Genomic DNA, 22677 nt, shown 5'->3' on the forward strand with positions numbered 1-22677 from the left:
ATTTAACAATAAATTCTCACTTATGCAATCAAACCTTACTTATAATGCATATACTGTTATAAGTCACATTCGTGAAATGTGCAAATGGATTAAGGAGAAAAATTCATATCATTATTTTTCATTATACAACAAAATAACCACTAAACACTACAAAACTAAACGATTATCTACTGTATATTAACATTGCACACTCAAAACTAGTCAAATAATATATAAACCTTTCACCAATATCTGTAAAAAAGCTAGTCACATATTTTTTATATATAGATTTAATTTAGTTGTTTTGTTTTTATTTTTAAAACTAATAAAAATATAAAATAATAGCTCCATAATTTTTTTGGTACGAAAATGAGCTCCAATTTGAATGGCGTCGAATTTGATTTTGGTGTCTCGATTATGTTAAAAATAATGAGTTAAAAAAATTCTTTTGGTTTTTAAATACAAATTTTGAAAGACTAAAATGTTTTCTCAAGTCATTATTTACTTAAACAAACTATAAAATTATAGCTTTTAAATTATAAGGTATGGGTTTTTTATTTAAGACTTAATACCTCTTTTGGTCCCTCTTTATAAGGGAAATGTTCATGTCTATCCTACCTTTTTTTAAAAAGTTCAATGTGGTCCCAACTTGTGAAAAAAGTGTCCAATTTAATCCTTTTTGGTTACCGCGTCAAAATTTTAACAGTGCAACTGCCACCCTAGACAAAAGTTAATGACGTGTACAGTTTCTCTGACTGCGTGGCAACCCTAATTCCCAAATCCTAGCTTCCTTGTGTCGCCAATTCCCCAATTTTGATTGCAGACACTTACCTTCGTCCCTCCCATCCTGCGAGGGGCTAGCCGAATCGTAACCCATGCTGTCGGACTAGAGCTATACGAATTATAGCCCAATTCAGCACGAACTCATCACAGCAGCTCCAAAACACAATTCCAGCAAAATCAATTTCAATTATTGCCTTCTTCTAGTGCTTATGTGCCTCGAAAACCCTATTTAAACTTCACTAACCCTATTCCACTCTGCAATTTTTCCCTTCGTCCTCTAAAGAAAACAAAGCCCGCAAATTAGGTTTCCTCGTCATGGACCAGATTAAATTCAGAAGAACAGAATACTGCCCTGGCCTGTTGGTGAACGGACGAAGGGTTCCGGCGAATCAGCCTTTAGAGTGTATCCGAAATTTCCTAATTGAGTTGCAGCTTCTTGTTATCAGAAACATCCAAATGAAAGCCCTTTATTCCGAATTGAGTTGCATGTTGTTGATGCCGCAAGCTGTGTTATTTATTTTGAAAGTGATACCACGAGGGTGATACCCAATTTGGATTTCCAATTCCTTCAAAATGCTTATCCCCAAATCGCGATTTCTGCAACCCAAATCCTAACTCAGAATTTTTTAATCACTGCCACGTAAACTTTATGAAAAACACTGTCACTACTGCCACGTTATGAAGCTAAACAGCCACGTTGCACATATCACTCAACGCTCTCAGCTGGATCGTTAAATATTTAACGCCGTGACCAAAAAGGATTTAATTGGACACTTTTTTCACAAGTTGGGACACATTGAACTTTTTTAAAAAAGTAGGACGAACTTCAACATTTTCCTTATAAAGAGGGACCAAAAGAGGTATTAAGCCTTTATTTAAAAAGCCAAAATCGAATTCAACCAAAATTTCAAATAGTAAAATCATAATAAATATATTTATTTTTAATAAAAATGTATATAATACCAAGAAGTGCCATTCATAATAAATAGTCTGAAAATATTTTTAAATTGATAAAAAATATTTTTAAATGCATTTTCATGTATATAAGTTTTTTTCAAATAATCTTTGTAGAACACAGTATTCTACGCATAATACAATGACACTTAACATAATAATTATCGTATAATAACAAAAATATTTTGTTTATTTATAAGAAACCGTTCAGTCTTCTTCTCTCGTATTGTCTGTCTCTGTTCTCTGACAATTTCTTAGTCTTTCTATGTTCCAATGTCTTCTACAAAGGTGGGTTTGCTTAAATTCCTAAACAGTGTTATTTATTTACCCGATTCACACTAAACCTTTTTGTTTTTTTTTTTTCTGTTTTTTTTTTCTGTTTTTTTTATCACTATCTGGTATTGTGTATCCTTGCTCTCTCAGGAGGATAACCGAGGTTCCTTTAGCTCAAAAAGAATTCGCAACGACGGTAAAAACCTAATCTTTGTAGTCTCACACTACAAGTAGTTTCTTTTTCTTTATTGATGTATTTTTTTTTATCTGGGTTGCAATAATGTTATGGTTTTGGTATTGTTTTTTGGCTATGTGAAAAAGAATTTGATCTACCCTTTTGTAGTCTGGGCCATATGGGTTTTAATCTATGGGTGAATATGTGTTTTTAATTAGGCATGCAATGTGATTAAACATGCCAGTGTATTTAGAGCTGTCTGTGGTTCTGAAAATAAGTGTATTTAGAGCTGTTTGTGGCTATAAGGTTGACACTTGAGGGTGGAAGTGTATAAGTTGAATTTAACTTACGAAAACTTTAAATCATTTTACCTCTTTGTCTTCTTCTTTTATGAATTCCTATTGAAAAATTGTATTCTTCTATAGAGATTCACTATCATAGGCTGTCTCAGAAAAGTTGTGCTTCTTATCATGTTATTCGTTTAGAGGTTGAGGGTAGTCAAGAGAAAACTAACCTGTGACCCTGTTGTTTTATTGATTGGGAGAGAAGCTGTTTATGTTTGAGGAATTTTTTTTGACGGGAGAGGTAAAAAAGGGAGAAACAAAATTCTCTTCCAAACAATATATAACGGGAAAACATTTGCAATAAGAGGGCTTGCATTTTTATTCGATGGTGTTTAAAGATTGCAATAACAATTACAATTTACAACTATAAACCAGTTTATGTGATTTGTTTTTGGTTTAAACCATGAAATCCATGTTCATCCATGCTAGTTAATTTGTTGCCATGGAGTGGACAGAGGATAGGAGAGACCTTATTTTTAGCTTATCTGTAGTGCATTAGAACTGCTTCTTTACGTAGATAACCTGATGCATGAGCCTACCTGTTTATCTTAATGCAGTGCTATAGTATATAAATTTTTAGAGGTTATGATGTTAATTGGTTGATTTTTCTTTTATGGAATCAGCTTCGCGAAAAGATGGAGACTGGACCTGTCCTAATTGTGGGAACTTAAACTTTTCTTTTAGAACTGTTTGCAATCAGGGACGTTGTGGTGCTCCAAGACCACCCCTAACTCCGGTGAGTGCAGGCTTGTTTAAGGTTGTCTTCATGTTCTCCCATTTTGTTCAATGGCTTATTTTATTTGAAAAACTATCCAATGAGCAAACTTGTGTGCACTAGGTGTGTATGTGTGTACAAATTGACCCCAGGGGCCAAAATATAAAAAATAAAAACTTATTATATCTACCAGGCTTATTCTTGGTTATAATTAACTGATACTAAGTGAACAAAGTGACTTAAAACCTTTTATACTTTCTTTTTTGTTTATTATTGCCCGGTAAATTTAATTTTGATTAATGTTTTAATTGATTGGATGTGCAGCCTGCCCTAATTACAAGTCCATATAGAAACAATCATCCCTTCTACTATGGTGGATTTGCCATTCCTTCCCCATCATACAGAATGCCTGGGCAGTTTGGATCCTTGATACCACATCTTGGTATGAAGTATGATTATGGTCTGTATGCTACGCCTGGTGCACCATATGGTCCATTGCCCATGTTCCCACCTGGAAGCTTTGGAGGTACACTTCCTATAATTGTATCAGCTATTTCTTTTCAAGCAATGGATTTGTTTCTTATTGAGAACTTTGTTTGTGGACAACTTTGTTCCTTTATAGAGAACATTGCTTTATTATATGACAAAATTAGTTGAAATACTAAAGTTTAGTTTAATGTAATCAATGTTTAGAATTCTAGAAGAATGGAATACTGAGTAAGTAAGTTAATTGGTAGTAGATATTGATCCTCAAAAGATGAGGGAGACAATAATTATGTGATAACAAAGAAAAACTGTTAATGTTTCAGTAAGCAATAATAAACATTTAGCAATAATAAACATTTGCAAATTGAGGCAAGCTTCCATGAAATAATTACTTATTCTATGTTCCAGTTTAGATACACACATCTTACTTGTGGCACCGATTGTAGTTGATTACGAAATCTTGTAATTTCATACCTGCATTTTATATGGAAAGTGGAAACCTTAAAATTGCCAATTCATATTGAAGCGTGTTGTTGCATCATTCTTAGTGTATATTGAATTTTTTGTCATACTTAAGCACATTTAATTGAAATCAATATCAATACTATGATATGAAGCACTAAACACTGTAAGAAATGAAGCAGCTATGTATAGCCCACAAATTTTGATGTGATATTGTGATAGGTAGAATGAGTAATTTGAATACTAAAATTATAATTAGTTTGAATGTTTAACTCTGTTAAAGTGCTGACTAAAATTGTTTACAACATTCTTATGTAATCATATTCAAGATTTTTATTTTATTCTCTCATACTTTAAAATGCCAATGCTTAGGACGTGACTATGTTTTGATTACTCATTCAAGATTACTTATTCATTCTCTAATTTTTATTTTATCATCTTAAATTGGTTGATAATATTATCGAGTTTTGAAATGTAGGATGTGTTTTGGTTCTAGTTCAAATCACAAAAATATCTGGTTCATTTTGGTTTTTAGTTCATTATGCATCAATGTCTTTTGTTTTGCAACTCTAGTTAGTCAAATTACAAATGAATCAGGTATTGATGGCTATGGATATGGCTTTCAAAGTCCTCAATGGGCTGAATGTTTAGTAGCTGATCATTTTGCATCTCGAAAACGCCGAGGAGGTATTTTCAGGATCTATTACTACTTGATCATATTTATATACAATATTTGTGATGTCCTTGTTTTCCAACATTGAATTATTTGTTTAATCTATGAATACTTTAAAACTCTCAATGTTTTTTGAACAATATTTACTAATTTTCTGGTTTGTGAAAAGTTGCAATCGGTGATTCTTGTTAACTTAGCTTATCATGGGGTCTTTGTTTTCATCCTGTTTCATGTGTCAATTCATCTCAAGACTTATACGTGATTGTTTATATAGAGTTTGGCCTTTTGGTCCATACTAAACTGACAACTTTGATGATCTAATCTCTGTCATAACGCCTCTGACACAATTGAGCAGCTGAGGCAATCAGAGGATGTTTTATTTTGCATTTGTATGAAGTTTGTCCTAAGATTACATCTTAACAGTCTTAAAATGAAAAAAAAAAATGTCTTTACAGGGCCAGATGGTTTATCTGAAGGGGACTGGATTTGTCCAAATTGTGAGAATGTTAACTTTGCCTTTAGAACCACTTGCAACATCAAACATTGTGGAGCTGCCAGACCCGTAAGTGTTTTTCATCTGTTGCAATTCTCTGATAATCACCTTGTTGCATGAATCATGAATGGATATTGCACATACAGTTCTTTTTTTTTTTAGATCAAGCTTTGATCTGCACTGCATTTACAAGCTTGAATACTTGTAATGGAACTGTTATATGGATAAACCATATCAAAACATGATTTCTAATAGTAATGTTTTCCCCTTCCAGTTTTACTTGTTAGTTTTGGTGAATTTTCTGCTGAACTCCTTAATTTTAACTCTGTAAACAGTCTTTATTATATGTCACTTTGTCACGATGGATTTTAACATTACATGCTGGTCTATTTCATGTTTTGTTGAAGAGCTCAAACAAACCAAGTTCAACAGTTATTCCTGAAGGTAGTTGGACTTGTGAAAAGTGCGGTAACCTCAACTATCCATTTCGAAATGTATGCAACCGCAAAGACTGTAGAACTGATAAAAAGGTTTCTGTCTAGAGTCATCATGTAAATAGAGATTTCAGTGCATTTGTCTCCTTTTGTAAAGAACAGTTACTTTTGAATGAAGATGAAGTTGGATAGCACTAGCTTTATAAGGGATGATTTCCGTACAGATAATTTTGCCTTGATTATTGATTACAATTCTTTTTCTGTTCATTTAATATGATAGTTTAGGATACCAGAAGAGGTAGCATATGATGGCATGAAAATAATATTAGGGTTCTAAAAATTTTGTCTTTAATTGAATTCAGTAACGTTTTCTGGTCTTTTACAGAATTTGGTTCTGGTTAGAAACTTATGTTTTAATCTTAAAGTAATTTGTTTATGTTAATAAAATAACATTTTATTAGTATTGTGGTTGCATTCCATCCTCATAGGATCCGTGAATAAATCACATATTTGAAAGTGGAATTAACCTAAAACAACAATAATCCATCCTGGTTTTTAAAAACATAAAAACTATGTTGTACTTTAACTCGTTTCAATACAAGGAAACTACCTAAGAAGTAAAAGATGCACGTTTCATTACAATTTCCAATGTCATTTTCAACAATCTTTTTACCATTTTAAGATTGATTTTAACATTACAATAAAACTTTTAAATAATGATGAGTGACTAAAAATATGTTTAAAAACCAATTTAGAAATTAATTTTATAATTAAAGACCAATCATTTTAGTAGTCAAAATTTTAATAACTAATATTAATGACAAGAAAACAATTTATAATAAAAATTATTTTAATTACCAATTTAAAAATTAATTATAATTTTTTAAAACTATTTTAATTATCAATAACTAATTTTTAATTTATAAATTGATCATTATAATAATTACTTATTTTTTATAATTGAAATGCATTAGTATTCAAAATAATTTCTTGTAGGATAAGACTTCATAAGTGTAAGATAAATGTCTTCAAACTTAGCCCAAAATTTCATTTTCAATTATCTAAAATTTCAAATTTGATAGAAGAAATATAAAACTGAAATTTTAACCAACACAGAAAAGTGGTCTAAGACTTTCGATTAACCATTAACATAGATGAAAAGTGTAACACAAATTAATCCCGGATGAAAAGGTATATAACTTTTTTATATTTCCATTCCTCCTTCCTAATTAATAAGCTCTATAATATAAAGAATCAACCAACAGAATATTTTCATTAAAAGTTATAGAAATATTGCATCAAAATTCGGATTAAGGTGTTAGTAATATTTTATTTTGATTGAACTATTTTGGTTTATTATTATTTTTAATTACACAAATTCAGGTTTTCAAGTTTTAAGATTGTTTTGATCTTTTTAGATGAGTATTCATAGCCAAACATTGATTATTAGCATATGATGACATTTCATAGTGACATAATTTTAACATATAAAAGGCTTAATATTTGTTTTTAACATGCAAAATGGAAGAGTCGAGGAAGAAGAAGAAGGAAGAGTAATGGTAGAGGAATTCCAACCTCAACAAAGAATCGTATGGAGCAACGCGGAGAGAAGATGCTTACACTTTCTTCAAAGCAAGACAACACTTTCTTCAAAGCAAGACAACACTTTCTTCAAAGCAAGACAAAGAGCGTTATCACTCTTCAAATCCATGTATTCATGCTCCGACACTCTTTCCACGACAACCTCAACCTCCTCACTGCTTTCATCACCACATGCGCCTCCCTTGCCGCCATCTCTCCTACGCGCCATCACCCGCTCGTACAACTCGCGCGCAGCTTATTCGACCTCGTCCGCACCCACGACACCTTCCTCTGCAACTCCATGATCGCTACTCACTTCGCGGGTCGCCAGTTTTCCGAGCCCTTTACTCTCTTCCGAGACCTTCGCCGCAAAACACCGCCTTTTACGCCTGATGTGTACACCTTCACCGCGCTCGTGAAGGGTTGCTCGGCTCGTGTGGCCAGGCGCGAGGGTCCGCAGCTTCACGGGTTGGTTTTAAGAAACGGGCTTTGCTTTGATTTGTACGTGTCTACTGCTTTGGTGGATATGTACGTGAAGTTTGGGATTTTAGATAGTGCCAAGAAAGTGTTTGATGAAATGTCTGTAAAAAGCAGGGTTTCGTGGACCGCAGTTATTGTGGGGTATGCGAGGTGTGGGGATATGGGTGAGGCTAGGAGGCTTTTCGATGAGATGGGAGATCGGGACGTTGTTTCTTTCAATGCAATGATTGATGGGTATGTAAAGATGGGATGTATGGGTTTGGCGAGGGAGTTGTTTGATGAGATGGAGGAGAGGAACGTGGTTTCTTGGACTAGTATGATTTCTGGGTATTGTGGTAATGGTGATGTTGAAAATGCTAGGTTGATGTTTGACGTTATGTCGAATAAGAATTTGTTCACTTGGAATGCCATGATTGGAGGCTATTGCCAGAATAGAAGGCCTCGTGAAGCGTTGGAGTTGTTTAGTGAGATGCAGACGGGTTGGTGGAGCCAAATGATGTAATTGTTCTGTGTGTTCTTCCCGCTGTGGCTGATTTGGGTGCTTTGGATTTGGGGGGTTGGATTCACAGGTTTGCCCAAAGGAAGAAGTTTGATAGGACTGCTCGTGTTTGGCACTGCTTTGATTGATATGTATGCAAAATGTGGAGAAATTATGAAAGCGAAATTGGTTTTTGAGGAGATGACCGAGAGGGAAACGGCTTCGTGGAATGCTTTGATAAATGGCTTTGCAGTCAATGGCTGTGCCAAGGAAGCATTGGAGGAGTTTGCAAGGATGATGGGAGAAGGGTTTGGACCAAATGAGGTAACTATGATTAGTGTACTATCTGCCTGCAACCATTGTGGTTTGGTGGAGGAAGGAAGAATATGGTTCAAAGAAATGGAGAGATTTGGAATTGTGCCTGAGATTGAGCATTATGGTTGTGTGGTTGAGCTTCTAGGAAGAGCTGGATGCTTGGATGAGGCTGAAAAATTAATTCAAACCATGCCTTATGATGCTAACGGGATAATACTGAGTTCTTTTCTCTTTGCTTGTGTTTACTTCAATGATGTATCGAGGGCAGAGAGAGTGCTTAAAGAGGTGGTGAAAATGGAGGAGGATGTTGCGGGAAACTATGTGATGTTGAGAAACATGTATGCTACAGAGCAAAGGTGGATAGATGTGGAGGGTGTTAAACAAGTGAAGAAGAAAAGAGGAACAAGTAAAGAGGTTGCTTGTAGTGTTATTGAGGTGGATGTAAGCTTTAGAGAGTTTGTGGCTGGTGATTACTGACATTCACATTTGGAGGCTATTCCGTTAACCTTGGCGCAGTTAAGCAAGCACATGAAAGTTGAAATAGTCTGTTGACAATGGAAACACAGAAAGCTGAAAGGAGAGGTCAAAAGGAAGTAAATGAAAACTGAAAGAGACACAATATGTGTATTTCTGTCCTTTCATAATTTGTTCTCCATTTAGAATCAGGCTGCTGACTCAAGTAAATGGTGTTCTGCAAGGAATTACTGAAGACAACCCGAAAGATATTAGGGAAACTTATTATATAAAGGGTTTAAAGGAAGGATGTTAGATTTATGAATCATAAAAATTAATAATTAATAATAAATAATAAACTCTTAACCTGAACAGTTTCTAATTTTCTTTAGAACATAAAAGCAGAAGATATCTAAATGATAAGCATTAGCGACCACTGATTAATTACGTTAAACTAGTATTTGATTTTTCTTCTATAGAATATCTTAAATTTTTTTTTCTCTTGATGGGATGAAAAGAGAAAGAAATAAAAATGATGAACGTGTTAATATGAACTGTAACCTTTTTACTTAATTTTTTTTAATTATTTTATTTAAGTTTTAATATTTTAATTTGATTTCTCAACAAATTAAAATATTATTTATGAATATAATTGACTCTCAATATCTCTGGATGGTGAGATGATAGACACATGAGATTCAAAATGTGATGCAGTGTGGAGGTTCAAATCTTCTTGAAATCATTATATTGAGACCTCTTAACCTAACCAACCTATATATATATATATATATATATATATATATATATATATATATATATATATATATATATATATATATATATATATTTATTTATTTATTTAAGAGAGGTTATACTAACCTCCAGAAGAAACATGCGGCAGAGGAAGATTTCTATCCTGAGAAGTACTTGGTGTCATTTCCCGCCAATTAGAACAGGTAGTGTTTTTTAATTTTTTTTCCCTCCATTTCTTTTTCACCTTCCCTCTTTAATCTTTTATGACCTTTCGTACATTTGTATTTCTTCCTTCATGTCTTCTTCTCTTAGAATTGGTGCCCTAGAAAATCAACTTTTCCAGAACTCTAGTGCTTCTTGCCTTCGATAGTGTGTCTTCCTCCTTCCGGTGTGCCGTGCGTCTTCCAGGACTACGGTTGCCTTTTCGTTCCACCGATTCGGTATCCGTAGTCTTTGCTCAAGGATCCAACACCAGAGGTTTGGTGTCTCTTCGGTTAGTCTATTCTTCCTTCTCTCTCATTACTTCCGCAAGTATGTGAAAATGCGTAAACAAATTTCAAAATCAGTGTGGTGTATTAGGTTAAAAAATTGTATTTTATTTCAGGTTTTTGGAATTGATCCTTGAACTGCTATATTCTGTTTTTTGTTTTAGAAAAATAATTCATGAATTGCAGAAAACCTTGAACTGAAAGGCACGACTTTCGCATCTGATTTTGGCAATTGATGACCCAAAACATGAGAAATCGCACATTATTATTTTCTACTTGAAACTCCTTAATAGGGTTATAACGCCTCAATTGAATGAAATCTGAAATTTTAAATGTGTAACTACTGGATATTGGGTGAAGCAATGGGAAGGTAATGAATAGAGACATTTTCTTAGTTTTGTGTAGTTTGTATTTAGGTGATTTTATTTGATAGGTACGTTGGAATGGTGTGGAAATTGAAATAGGGGATGGACAAAGAGAGCAGCGATTGAGAATAAAATAAAAAAAATTAAAATGTTATTAGTATCCTAAAACATAACATTTTTTCCTATCCTTTACCATCCATGACAAGGATATGAGCAACACTAACACAGTAAGTACTTAATTCAAAGTTTTAAGAGGTTCAACTATTTTTCACAAACAAAATATCTACTGATGTTAAGTGTGGTATTCTAGTGTAATCAGTGATTCATCAAAACTTTCCAACTGTGAATGTGATAGAGCATGAAAAGTTCTAACGATTCCAAGGGGTAGCAGGAAAGGCATAGAGGGAGAATAATATGTAGATACAATGCTTTAGTAACCAAAGGGACTGAGAGTATGCAGGTCTACTAAGGCAGCAAGTATGGTATAGCATGAGAAAATTCTCATCAATATCTTCACTTCCATTAAGGTAAATTTACTCTGTTTGTGAGTATAAAGAATGAAGAGTATCTGCTATACTGTAGAATATGTGTGTTAGCTCATTAAATCAACTTTCTGCATTTAGATACACCAGAGTTTCAGTTGATCAAACAACATCGCATCTTCAGACCAGAAAGTATATCTTTGTTGTTTCCTTTGAACATCTTGTAAATTCGAAAAATGAAACTTTCACTTTTATATTATTATTCAATAATGTACTACGTCCTGAACTATATTTAATTCATTTCATTAGACACTACGATCTCATGGAGGAATTATGGGGTCGAGCAACAGGTGGTAGTGTGTGCGCAACACGTCAAGAACAACGTCAACACCAGCAACAAAAGTTAGAGGTTGATCTTAATTATCAAATGGAGTACATACCAGAGTCACCTTTCTATGAAAGAGGTACTTATTCGACTTCACTATCACCATCAGGTATGGATGAGCATAGTCCTGGGCCTACTCAACCTGTGACATCTATTCCATCGTGTGAGACTTCGACATCACGAGGCTCAAAACGAAAAGCACCAATGGTTGATTTGATGGACTCCCAGTTCGAGAAGCTCATTACAAAACTAGACGAGTTAATGAATGTTCTGAGATCGAGTAACTCTCATTTTGAAAAAATATTATCCATAATGGAACGACTGGGAAGTGCCATTGAGGAGCAAAATGATATTATTGAGAAGCAAAATTATATTATGCGTCGCAGGTCAACTTTCCAATACTCAGAAAGTGACGTATGGGAGATGCTAGCTGGCATGAACATACAAGAAGAATCTATTATGGAACATTATTATGATTTTCTCTGCACAAATCCTGTCTATACCAAACGGCTGATGGGTTTGCCTCCAAATCTTCGTTGGAATAAGCTAATTGAGATGATGATGGGGAGTGTTTGACCCTTTTGTTTATAATTCATTACTATGTTTGTTTTATTCATGTATGAAACACTTTTATCGCTTACTATGTTAATGACTTTAATTACACCATATTTGCATAATCTTTTCATATTTAATTTCTTCTTTCATCTTAATATATTGGAGTATAAATTTTTAAGTTATTAACGGTATAAATATTTAAAATAATAATTTATTCATACAGTGTTACGACTTTTTCTGTTAACTTCTATCTCATACAAGATGTATTGTGAGAATAATAATATAAATGAATGGTTTTATTTTGATTGATCATGAATCATATTTTCTATTAACTTCTACCTCATACAAGATGTATTGTGGGAATAATAGTATAAATGAATGATTTTATTTTGATTGATCATTGATTATATTTATCTTGTAATGTATATATTTGTCTTATATTATGTCATATTTTGAGTTAACTTTATTAATTATATGATAAAAATTCTTTAATTTTTTTGAGTTTTAATATTGAAGAGCAAAATATTTAATTTTTTATACCAAATATATTGTATTCTTTATTTAATTCAATTAATATTTTATTAAAATTTTATTCATAACAAAAATTTTAAAATAATTTTAGCTCGTTTAAATATCATTTTATATTATTTTTAATATTAAGTCCAATTTGATAATCTTATTTTTTAATCTATTAAAATATTTTTTTAATTTATCAGTTAAGTTCATTACAAACTTTTCTTCTAAATTTTTTAAAAGAAATAACACAAACTTCACTTTAAATATATGCATTTGATATCCCTAAAATCAATCCTTACAAAAAAAACACACTTTAAAGTGATTGAGGGTGACATCTTACCGAAACATCAGTTTTTAAGAAGAATTAATTATAAATCCGATTGATTAAAGACAAAATATAATTACTTTTAATATACATTAATTGCTTAAAAGATCGAATTTTTATTGATTTTAGTATTAGTTAACTTCTCAGTTTAACCTTTGGATGTTCAAAATATCAGCTATACAGTTAACTTCGACCCATAATGGAAACAGTTTATAAAGATACATGTAATTGAGAGTGGTTTCAACTTCCTCATGTTTTGTATAACGTTTTTTTTCAATCAAAGATATATATATTTATATAACTACCACTTTAAAGAATTTACTTCCTTTCAATTTTGCCATTTTTAGAAAATATGTTCCTTGCTATGTGAGTGGCAAATAAGTTGAAGTGTAATATTCTTTTATGAAACTTTTCACTATTGATTCTTCAACGTAAAATCAAAACATGAATGCAGATGGATTAATATTATAATCTGCATTATTTAAACAAGTTATATTCTGCTTTAAGCATGGTGGAAAGCTATTCCAAGCCAAGAATCACACAATAATAAACAAACAATTCATAATATATTATTAGCTTTGAAGTTTACAGGGAAAGTCATACTTTGCTTTCACAACAAAGTTAAGAGATACCATTAACCCACACCACCATTTTATAAGTTAATCTTTGTTTACAGCTTTTTTCTTAATTCTCAACAACAATAACAATTATGGCGATGAGCTTCATGACAGGAAAAGGTTCTTCATTCATTTTTTCCCTTTCATATATATATATATATAGTAATACTCGTCATATACTGATAAATGCTGCATTTTTATTTTGCATCTCAGGTCTATCAACCACCCAGTTGTTGAACTTGGTGGTGAATACACTGTATGATAAATTTGTTGAGAAGGATATCAAAGGATTTGATGGATTCAATGTTGGTATTCTTGATACCTTCAAGTAAGCAGTTCAATTCCAATGATAATGCTATCTTCTATAATAGTTTGTTTCCTTGGAATGATATGAAGATGATGAAAAATAGTTTTTACATAAACATTTATAGAAAGAAAAAAAAACAGAAATTGACCAACTTTTTCCATGAATTGAGAATAGTCAATATATGAATTAAATTAATTTTTTTTTGACAAAATTAAAACTATTTAGCTTATTTAAAATTAAACTTGCACGAGCTATTTTGTTTTTATTCTAAGTGTTTAGAAAGAAATGTATTTTGGAAGGGATATAGAAGTTATCATCTGCATAACGTCTTGTATCTATAATTGCGAAATTATTTTCAATTGATTTTTTCATTGAGAAACATATACAAAGGTGACTAAAATTTCAGGACGAAAAATGAAAATATCATCACATTTGTTAAGCATTCTTGTTCTACATTCTGTGGAAATTAAAGGTTGTTGATATTAATTATCTCATATTTTGGTAATAAATTCAATGCAGCACTATCAACATGGCCTTACCCGGCAAGCATTTTGTTGCACCTTCATATAAGGATGTAAAGGTTGGTTATTTCCTTTGCATGCACGTCTTTATATTCTAAGCCAAGACATATACTTTAACTTTGCTCTAATTAACCTATAATATAAACAACTTATCTCAAGACAAAATCAAAATTAACTTTGCTCTCCAAGATCATGTAAACACGTAGAGTTTTGAAAGAAAAATTAATTTCTCCATATAAGATGTCAGGATTAAGAATGACAACAGGTCGGATCGGACACGGATAGTGTTTATCCGCTACTCGACTCACACAAAAAAGTTCACCCGCTATATATACATATCCAGATATTTTAAAATTTGTGGATACAATGGGATACCAACAAATATTTAGAAAAATATATTTTTTTAAATTTTTAAATAAAATTATAAAAAATATATATATAATATAATATAAATTAAGTTAAATATCAAATAAATTTTAATTTTAATTAAATTTAACATGATAAAATATAAATTAATTTTAATTTTAATTAAATTTAACTTAATAATTTGGGAGTAGCATATACCTGTGAGTACAAATATATATATATATATATATATATATATATATATATATATATAATATTCATATCTGATCCATTTATAAGTGGATATTAAAATAATTGCAACCGCGAGTAATAAATACCCACAAGTACCAACTATTTGTCGCATATTTTATCTGCAGGTACCAATGGACACAAATTTTTTTACCATCCCTAATCAGGACCAATAGAGATAGAAAAACTAAACCTTTAGATGTTACATCTTCAAAGTATAACATGAAACATATTAGATTATGAACATCGAACTATAATACAATTATATATTAAGTTCATGGAAAATATATATCTTGAAATAATGATTGTTGACTTAATTTGTTAATTAATGAACACATTTACATTTAAAAAATAAGGTGTTATCTTTTTGTTCCATCAAGATTTGATATGTTATTGTAATGGTTTAAGCCACAATAAGTCAAATATCCAATATAAAAGAACATTATGGGGACAATGTATCTAACTTTGATTTAGATAGAATGCATACTTAAATAGTTTCATAGTAATTTATAATTGGGTTAAATATGTTTTTAGTCCCTAAACTATCAAGCAAATTTGTTTTTAGTCCCTCTTTCAAATTAAGGTACATTTTAGTCATCCTCCTTAAGGAAAGCTTAATTTTTGGTCCTCCAAAACTAACAATGTTAAAAACCAGCTGATATGGCTAACGGTGGTGTGCCACGTCATTTTTTTGCCTGACACAAGTTAATCTTTCTCAGCTCCTCTCCCTCCCTCTCCTTCCGACTCTACCACAACCACCTCCGACGCCACCTCGAACACCTCTGGCGCCACCACCAACTGCGAAACCCTCATGTGCAACCACCCTCCACCACGCTCACCTCCATGGACACCGTCAAAACCTCCATCTCCAGTGCCCAGAAATCCTCCAAATCGCGTATTAGTTCATCTCCTTCCACCACCACAAAGACCCAAATAAGAAAACTAAAATCACTCAAACCTTCATCGCGATCTCTTCCATCATTAACCCAATTCGCACAAGAATTGCAAACCTGCAAACATAAACTGGATCGAACCATCATACTCATTGTGCATCATCAACATAGAAACAAAACCACTGAAATCGCCAATCAACCCTTCTCTCTATCGCGAAACCCATGGAACAACAATCGTGAATCGCATTAGCCATCGCATACCACTGTGTCTTCTCCTCCTTCGTCAATCGCACCAACCTGCATCAAAAATCAAAACCAGAAAACCCAACCACAAACTTCGCATAGCCATGGAAAACCCAGAAACCACCCATCACAAAGCCTTCCTCGCATAATCTTGAAATCCACCGGCGACGCCTTGGGCCAAGTCGAAGGACCATCGTGGCAGCCGGCTCAGTTAGGAGAGTGAAGGTCACACGTCTTTAATGTCACCAGCGGCGTCTTCGGCTAGCGGTGGTTGGGGTGCCAAGGCGTTAGGGCTCACGATCGGGAGAGGTCAGTCCGCCGGGAAGGGTGCGGGTTCTTCCATTGGAGGCACCGGCGGCGGCTGGCCTCGACGGTGGCCGGGAGAACGCATCCCGTTGAGTGAGGGTGTTTTCCTCTCGCGCACAAGAAGACATAAAAGGAGGGCTTTCGCGATCACTGGCAATGAGTCTGTCGACGAGCGGCGTCGCCAGAGACGCCTTTGGCTGACCAGAGGGGGGTGCTGGCTCGATGGGTGCTGACTCGGTGGGTGCTGCTGGTCTCACAGAGAAAGAAGAGGGTGTTTTGCCCAGGGAAAAAGAAAGGCAACTAACGTCAAGGAGAAGCTAACGTTTGCATTGAAAAAATCCAACGTGGTAAGAAAAGATGTCATCACACGTGGCCAGACGTTAGACACATCAGCTTTTTTTTAACGCCGTTGATTTTGGAGGACCAAAAATTAAGTTTTTCTTAAGGAGGAGGACTAAAATGTACCTTACTTTGAAAGAGGGACTAAAATCAAATTCGCTTAATAGTTTAGGAACTAAAAACATATTTAACCCTTTATAATATTAGATTCCTTTTCACAATGGTTTTACAAACCAATATATGCCATGGTGGTAGATTACAAAATCTTTTTACATTGGTTACTAGCTACCAAAACCAATATAAAGAGTATCTTCAACATTTTTACTGTAATGTTTGTCTTCCTTTAAGCACCTACCAGAGTATCTCTCTAGTTTTGAAAAACATGTCTTATATGTAAAATATAATCAGGATTGATTATTTTACATTAATTGTAGAGCCATATTTGTTACTAACTAGGACAAAAAAGGTGTCAATGGGTATAACTATTTTTAGATTTAATGTAAGGTGTCATTTTGTGAAATATAAAGGATAGCATACAAATAAATCGAATGAAAATCTGAATATTTTTTCGAAAAATATATGAATAAAAGTTTATATTCATTAAATGTAATAAAACACGTTAATTTTAATAAAATTTTATGTTTTTATTATAAACAAAAAACAACTTGGCGTCGACAGCAGGGTTCGAACCTGCGCGGGCGAAGCCCAACAGATTTCAAGTCTGTCTCCTTAACCACTCGGACATATCGACCATTTGGTGAAACGGAAAGCTTACTTTGCTAAATAAAACAAAACTTTAGAAAGCTTATGTATACCATACCTTATTTATCTTTTTGTCTATGCTTATAAATTGTCAAAGGTCATTTTAACATAGAGAACGTATGCAGAAAAAAAGGGATTTTTCTCTATGCATTCTATTAACATTAAAGAATATATTTATAATTGAGTATAATACAGTGAATTATCTTCTTAACCACCAAAGTTGATGTTAAGCATATTTAAGAAATGGAAGGATAGATTTACTTTTTTTTTTTCATTTTTAATATTTTTATCCATTATATTTATTTTATATAAAACAACTCTTGAATATAAAATATACAAATTATTATAATGAAACTAACACATGATATATAACACATGCATTTTATTTAAACTTTGGCATAAGTTAAACTTTTTAGCTGCTCATAAACTTTTTTTTTAGGAATTGTTCGAACAATGGAAAGAAATTGATACAGAAGAGAAGAGAAAGAAGTTCATTAAGTTCATCATCGAGAAAGTGAATATAAACAAAGTAGACGAGTCTATGTTAATCACCGCAATAATGGCACCACCAGCAGCCATGATGGCTAAAAAAACAGGACAAATAGTGCCTCAACTTGCACTCATGAATGCAATACCTGATGTTGTATTTGTGCCCTCAGCTACAATTTTGGCTCTAATTGCTGTCAAGATCATAAGATTAACCTTCATTAGAAAGACAACATCCAAGGATACAGTCTCGTATATTACTGAGATAGAGGAAAAACCTCAAATTAAAACTAAACAACAACCTCAAATTCCAACTACACCTGAAACTGAAGTAGAAGAGCCTCAAACTGAACAACAACCTCAAACTCCAACTACACCTAAAACTGAAGTAGAAGAACCTCAAACTGAACAACAACCTCAAACTCCAACTGCACCTGAAACTGAAGTAGAAGAACCTCAAACTGAACAGCCTCAAACTCCAACTACATCTGAAACTAAAGTAGAAGAACATGAAATTGAATCTGAACAAGAATCTCAAACTCCAACTAGACCTAAAATTGAAAGTATACAAGAACCTCTAACTATAACTACATTTGAAACTAAAATAGAAGAAGAGTCTCAAACTACAGCTACACCTGAAACTTTGAAAGAAGAACCTCAAAGTGGAACTGAAATAAAAAAGGAACTTCAATCTCAAACTACAAATGTGCCAGAAACTGCAATACAAGGACCTCAAATTCCAATCCAACAAAAACCACACTTTATAACTGGTCATGTCCACAAAGACAACACCACTTGTTTCTTATGTAATGAATACCACATTTATTGAGTAACATTCAAATATCTTTTCTTCCATAAACACAAATAAGTTATTTAGTATTAAAATTTCATATTATAAGATAGGGAGAGAGTTTTTTTTTATAGATTTATAGTTAGTTCTTCATAATTGTTTTAATGTTTAAGTTTATTTTTTTTAGTGTTGTTATCATATGTTAAAGCTAATTTAGAAATTTTGGTCATTTAAATGATAATTTGTTCCAAATTAAAGTTGAGTTGATTTCTTTTATCTAAGTTTTTGATAGTTATTAAATTGTGTGAATGTGTGGTTTAGTTTACATTGCAATCTCTATGGTCTTTTGATAGTATTGTTTATCATTATGTAGATTAATAAGTTGTGAACTGAATATATGATTGTTGTTTAGGTGAGGAGCTAATTGCGAGGATGAAGGAAGAAACGAAGGACTAATGCTATATCACTGAAGAGGATTAATGTCAGTAATGAAAATGAAGTTGGAAACCTTGTTTGGATACATAATTTAATGGTGCTTGAAACAAGGTAAAAAGTTGTGCCCTGGACAATGCTTGAGCATATGATTTGTAATTGTATGGCATTTGGTTAGCAAGAATACTAATATACCGTGAAAGAGTAATAGGTCAGAACAACATAGGAATGAAGGTAGCCTAGCACTCTTTTTTGCAAAGGGTAATCATAGGCATCATATAAACATTAATGAAGATAGTTTTTTCTTCCTTCTCTTTTCATGAATAGCTAAATTTATATAATTTAGTTTAAATAGATAATTATATGATGTACAAAAATGGTAAATGTAATTAGTGTGCTTGTATTTTGATACTTCTCAATGATAATTATGTCTTATCACTTTAGCCTCTATATGTGATATTTTTTTAGTTTCTTTAATATATGAATTTTGACCTTTATTGTACAAGAAATTGTCACTATAGTTATATTTTAACGTGACTCAAAGTTTTAGAAACTTAAAAATGAAGGTTTTTATTTAAAATTAATTTTTCAAGTTTTTAATATAAAATTATCTATTAAATTATCATAATTAATTTTATTTAACTTTTGTTTTTCAATTCCAACTCCTGTTTATAACTTATTAATACAAATTGCATTTTCATTATTTATCAAAAGGTTAAATAAATAGTTATGCAATTCAATCCGTACAAAAAATTCAGTTGTTATAAAAATATATATTTAGAAAAACTCTCAAGACCCATAAATTAAAAAATAGTGAAAAACAAAACAGACAAAAAAAAACATGTCTCTAATCCTAATACAAATTCAACAATGTAATACAAATAGAAACAAAAATATATTAACTAGAATTGAAGATAAAAATATTGATAGACACAAACAACATGAAATTAAAAAAAAAAATTTTGTCAAAACTCTCAAATAAAGAGCTCTATACTAAGATAAAACAATAAGAGACAATAAATAAAATCAATAATCAGTAAATGAGAAGTTACATACAAATAAAATCAAAATTGATTATAAGAGAATAAAGATAATTAATTATTCTCTTTTTCCTAAATTACAAAGTTATAATTTATTAAAAAATATGTTTTAATTTATTAAATGTCATTTTTAGTATCAATAAAAATTAAGAGATAATGATAATAATTTAATTAAATTTATTTTCAAACATAAAATTATAATTAATTGTATAGAGGCACATTAATACTGAAAAAAAAATTGGGGCATTTTGTTTCTTAAACATAATTTTATAATTAAGTTAATAGAGATATATTAGTATTTGAAAAAATTGAGACTTTTTTTTTCTTGAACATAATTTTATAATTAATTTAACAAAAAAATATTAATACTAAAAAAATTGAGAGCTTTTTTTAAGACCTGAAACAAGTATTTTACTTGCTTCACTTTTAAGGAGACTCTGGTTGTAATTCAGTGTTTATAAATGTAAAAAAATTAAAAAAATATATTTTAGTAATCCTCTTTAAAACTTTTATAATTATTATTATTATTTAGGTCCCAAAAACATTATCCTAAGTCAATATATTAAGAGTATATTCAGTTTGCTTATTGTTGGTCAAAAAGAAATATTATTTCACAGTAGATTCTATAAAAATAAATTGTTTAAAACTATAAAAAAAAAACATTTCTTCAGTTCTAAACCAGTTATGTTTGTGAGATTCATATCAAAATAATGATTTTTTTTTATAAATAACTCTCTTAAAAGTATTTTAAGAGAGAAAATAAATTAAATTTAGATATGTAGATTAAGTTTAGAAATAAAATAATAATAAATAATTTAAATATAAGAACTAAAATAACATCATGTTTACATTACCAAAGTTATTCTTAGTTATCAATTACTTTCCTGGTTCCAAAATAATTGTATTTTATGATTATGACAATAATGAAAAAATATTTAATTAATATAAATTTAATAGGAAAAATACCTCAAGCTTTTCAACTATTCTTGCATTCTTTTTCAATAATTATGTAATAGTTAATTTTATAAGAAGAAATAGCAATTTTAAAACAAATTAAAAAAGTAAAAAAAATCTATTTATTATTTTAGTGGAATAAAATTAATTTTTAAAATAAGTCCAATTTTATATTGCAAATTTGAAGTGAGAATTATATGTAATTGTAGTAGTGTCAACTAAAGAAATAATATTTTAGTGATGTGGGCTAAAAGAATATATTTTCTTTCAAATTTAAATATGTGAAGAACTGAAAGGATGCACTCTTCATTAATCTGCTGGTTTAATGTGTAATAGAAGAAGACAAGTCAAACCCTTCATGAAAGAAGATGTCTCTGTTTTAGAATTGTAATGTGACTCTTTAAGAATAGTGCAGAGCATTTCATATATCTAAGGTTACCAATGTAATTCATATTGAATTATGCACAAGATGAAACTGATTCCAAAGCATAAAATACATAATGAATGGATATATAGCACTTATGCCCCTCAAGAAGAAGTTTTGTCTATGTTAAGTGAAAATTTTCAATCCTATTTTGTAGATTTATATAATCTCTGTACCTTTTATTTTCTTTCCTGTCTTTTTTTAATCCAATGCTACTATGACTCATCTTTTTATTCCTTTATGTACATAGGATGAATAATTGGATTTCTAAGTAATGAATGAATTGGTTGAAAAAAAAAATGAAAAGTTTACACCTTTTAACAGACTTCTATCAATTAAAATTTAGGTTTAATCCTTTACTACATCCCTATTTATGTACGAATTTCTCAATTGGGTCCTCGTTTTTTAAAGTGTATCAAAATGGTCCCTAATTTTGAAAATTGATATCAATTGAGTCCTTTCCGTTAAGTTAGCTGGACGGCGTTAAAAAAATTGATGAGTGGGATGCTGAGATGACGAACGAGCGCTCGTCCACCAGCGAACGAACGCTCGTCGACCACCGAACGAACGGTCGTCCAGTGTGGAACGAACGGTTGTCCAGCAGTAAGAGGTTGACAAGCGTTCGTTCTCTGGTGGACGAGCGTTCGTTCGCTGGTGGACGAGCGCTCGTTCGTCATCTCAGCATCCACTCATCAATTTTTTTAACGCCGTCCAGCCAACTTAACGGAAAGGACTCAATTGATATCAATTTTCAAAATTAGGGACCATTATAATACACTTTAAAAAACGAGGACCTAATTGAGAAATTCGTACATAAATAGGGATGTAGTAAAGGATTAAACCTAAAATTTATTATTTTAAATTATAAAAATGAAAGAGGTTCATTAAGGTATGTCATTATTATCTTTTTTATATTTTAAATAAAATAAAAAAGTACTCCTTACATTTTTCAAAAAATAACTGGTAAATCATCTTCAGAATAGATCATACTAATCTAATGCTGTGTTTATGTTGTTTAGTAT

At 31.6% G+C, this 22677-nt stretch overlaps 2 protein-coding genes, 1 non-coding gene and 2 pseudogenes across 9 annotated transcripts; 4 read left to right on the forward strand and 1 right to left on the reverse strand.

Moving 5' to 3' along the window:
• Window positions 1–1892: 1892 nt before the first annotated feature.
• LOC124839606 (ranBP2-type zinc finger protein At1g67325-like) lies at window positions 1893–6038 on the forward strand. 3 transcript variants are annotated; one of them, XM_088112097.1, is made up of 7 exons: window positions 1893–2004; window positions 2140–2185; window positions 3132–3265; window positions 3548–3749; window positions 4769–4858; window positions 5300–5406; window positions 5745–6038. In XM_088112097.1, exons 1-7 carry the CDS (start codon window positions 1990–1992, stop codon window positions 5877–5879), a joined length of 729 nt encoding a protein of 242 aa, XP_087968223.1. In that variant the 5' UTR covers window positions 1893–1989; the 3' UTR covers window positions 5880–6038. The 3 variants fall into 3 exon arrangements, with proteins under 3 accessions (XP_087968223.1, XP_087968224.1, XP_047171438.1); XM_047315482.2 differs by having other exon boundaries at window positions 1894–2004; window positions 3132–3244; XM_088112098.1 differs by lacking the exon at window positions 4769–4858.
• A 1217-nt stretch (window positions 6039–7255) lies between these two features.
• On the forward strand, window positions 7256–9651 carry LOC124839611 (pentatricopeptide repeat-containing protein At2g44880 pseudogene; annotated as a pseudogene).
• Window positions 9652–9935: 284 nt separating this feature from the next.
• LOC124839604 (uncharacterized) lies at window positions 9936–12324 on the forward strand. 4 transcript variants are annotated; one of them, XM_047315478.2, is made up of 5 exons: window positions 9936–10034; window positions 10144–10324; window positions 11076–11211; window positions 11308–11358; window positions 11476–12324. In XM_047315478.2, exons 3-5 carry the CDS (start codon window positions 11174–11176, stop codon window positions 12125–12127), a joined length of 741 nt encoding a protein of 246 aa, XP_047171434.1. In that variant the 5' UTR covers window positions 9936–10034; window positions 10144–10324; window positions 11076–11173; the 3' UTR covers window positions 12128–12324. The 4 variants fall into 4 exon arrangements, with proteins under 4 accessions (XP_047171434.1, XP_047171435.1, XP_047171436.1 ...); XM_047315479.2 differs by lacking the exon at window positions 11308–11358; XM_047315480.2 differs by lacking the exons at window positions 11076–11211; window positions 11308–11358.
• Window positions 12325–13656: 1332 nt separating this feature from the next.
• On the forward strand, window positions 13657–19610 carry LOC124839608 (uncharacterized; annotated as a pseudogene). The gene is made up of 5 exons (XR_015785897.1): window positions 13657–13684; window positions 13778–13892; window positions 14391–14451; window positions 17969–18821; window positions 19218–19610. The product of XR_015785897.1 is annotated as an uncharacterized LOC124839608 (transcript).
• TRNAS-UGA (transfer RNA serine (anticodon UGA)) lies at window positions 17437–17518 on the reverse strand. The gene has a single exon. It is a non-coding gene; the product is annotated as a tRNA-Ser (tRNA).
• Window positions 19611–22677: the final 3067 nt, after the last annotated feature.

The sequence above is a fragment of the Vigna umbellata genome, chromosome 4 (assembly GCF_029865625.1).
Source record: "Vigna umbellata cultivar VRB3 chromosome 4, Vumbellata_1.0, whole genome shotgun sequence".
Lineage (NCBI taxonomy): Eukaryota > Viridiplantae > Streptophyta > Magnoliopsida > Fabales > Fabaceae > Vigna > Vigna umbellata.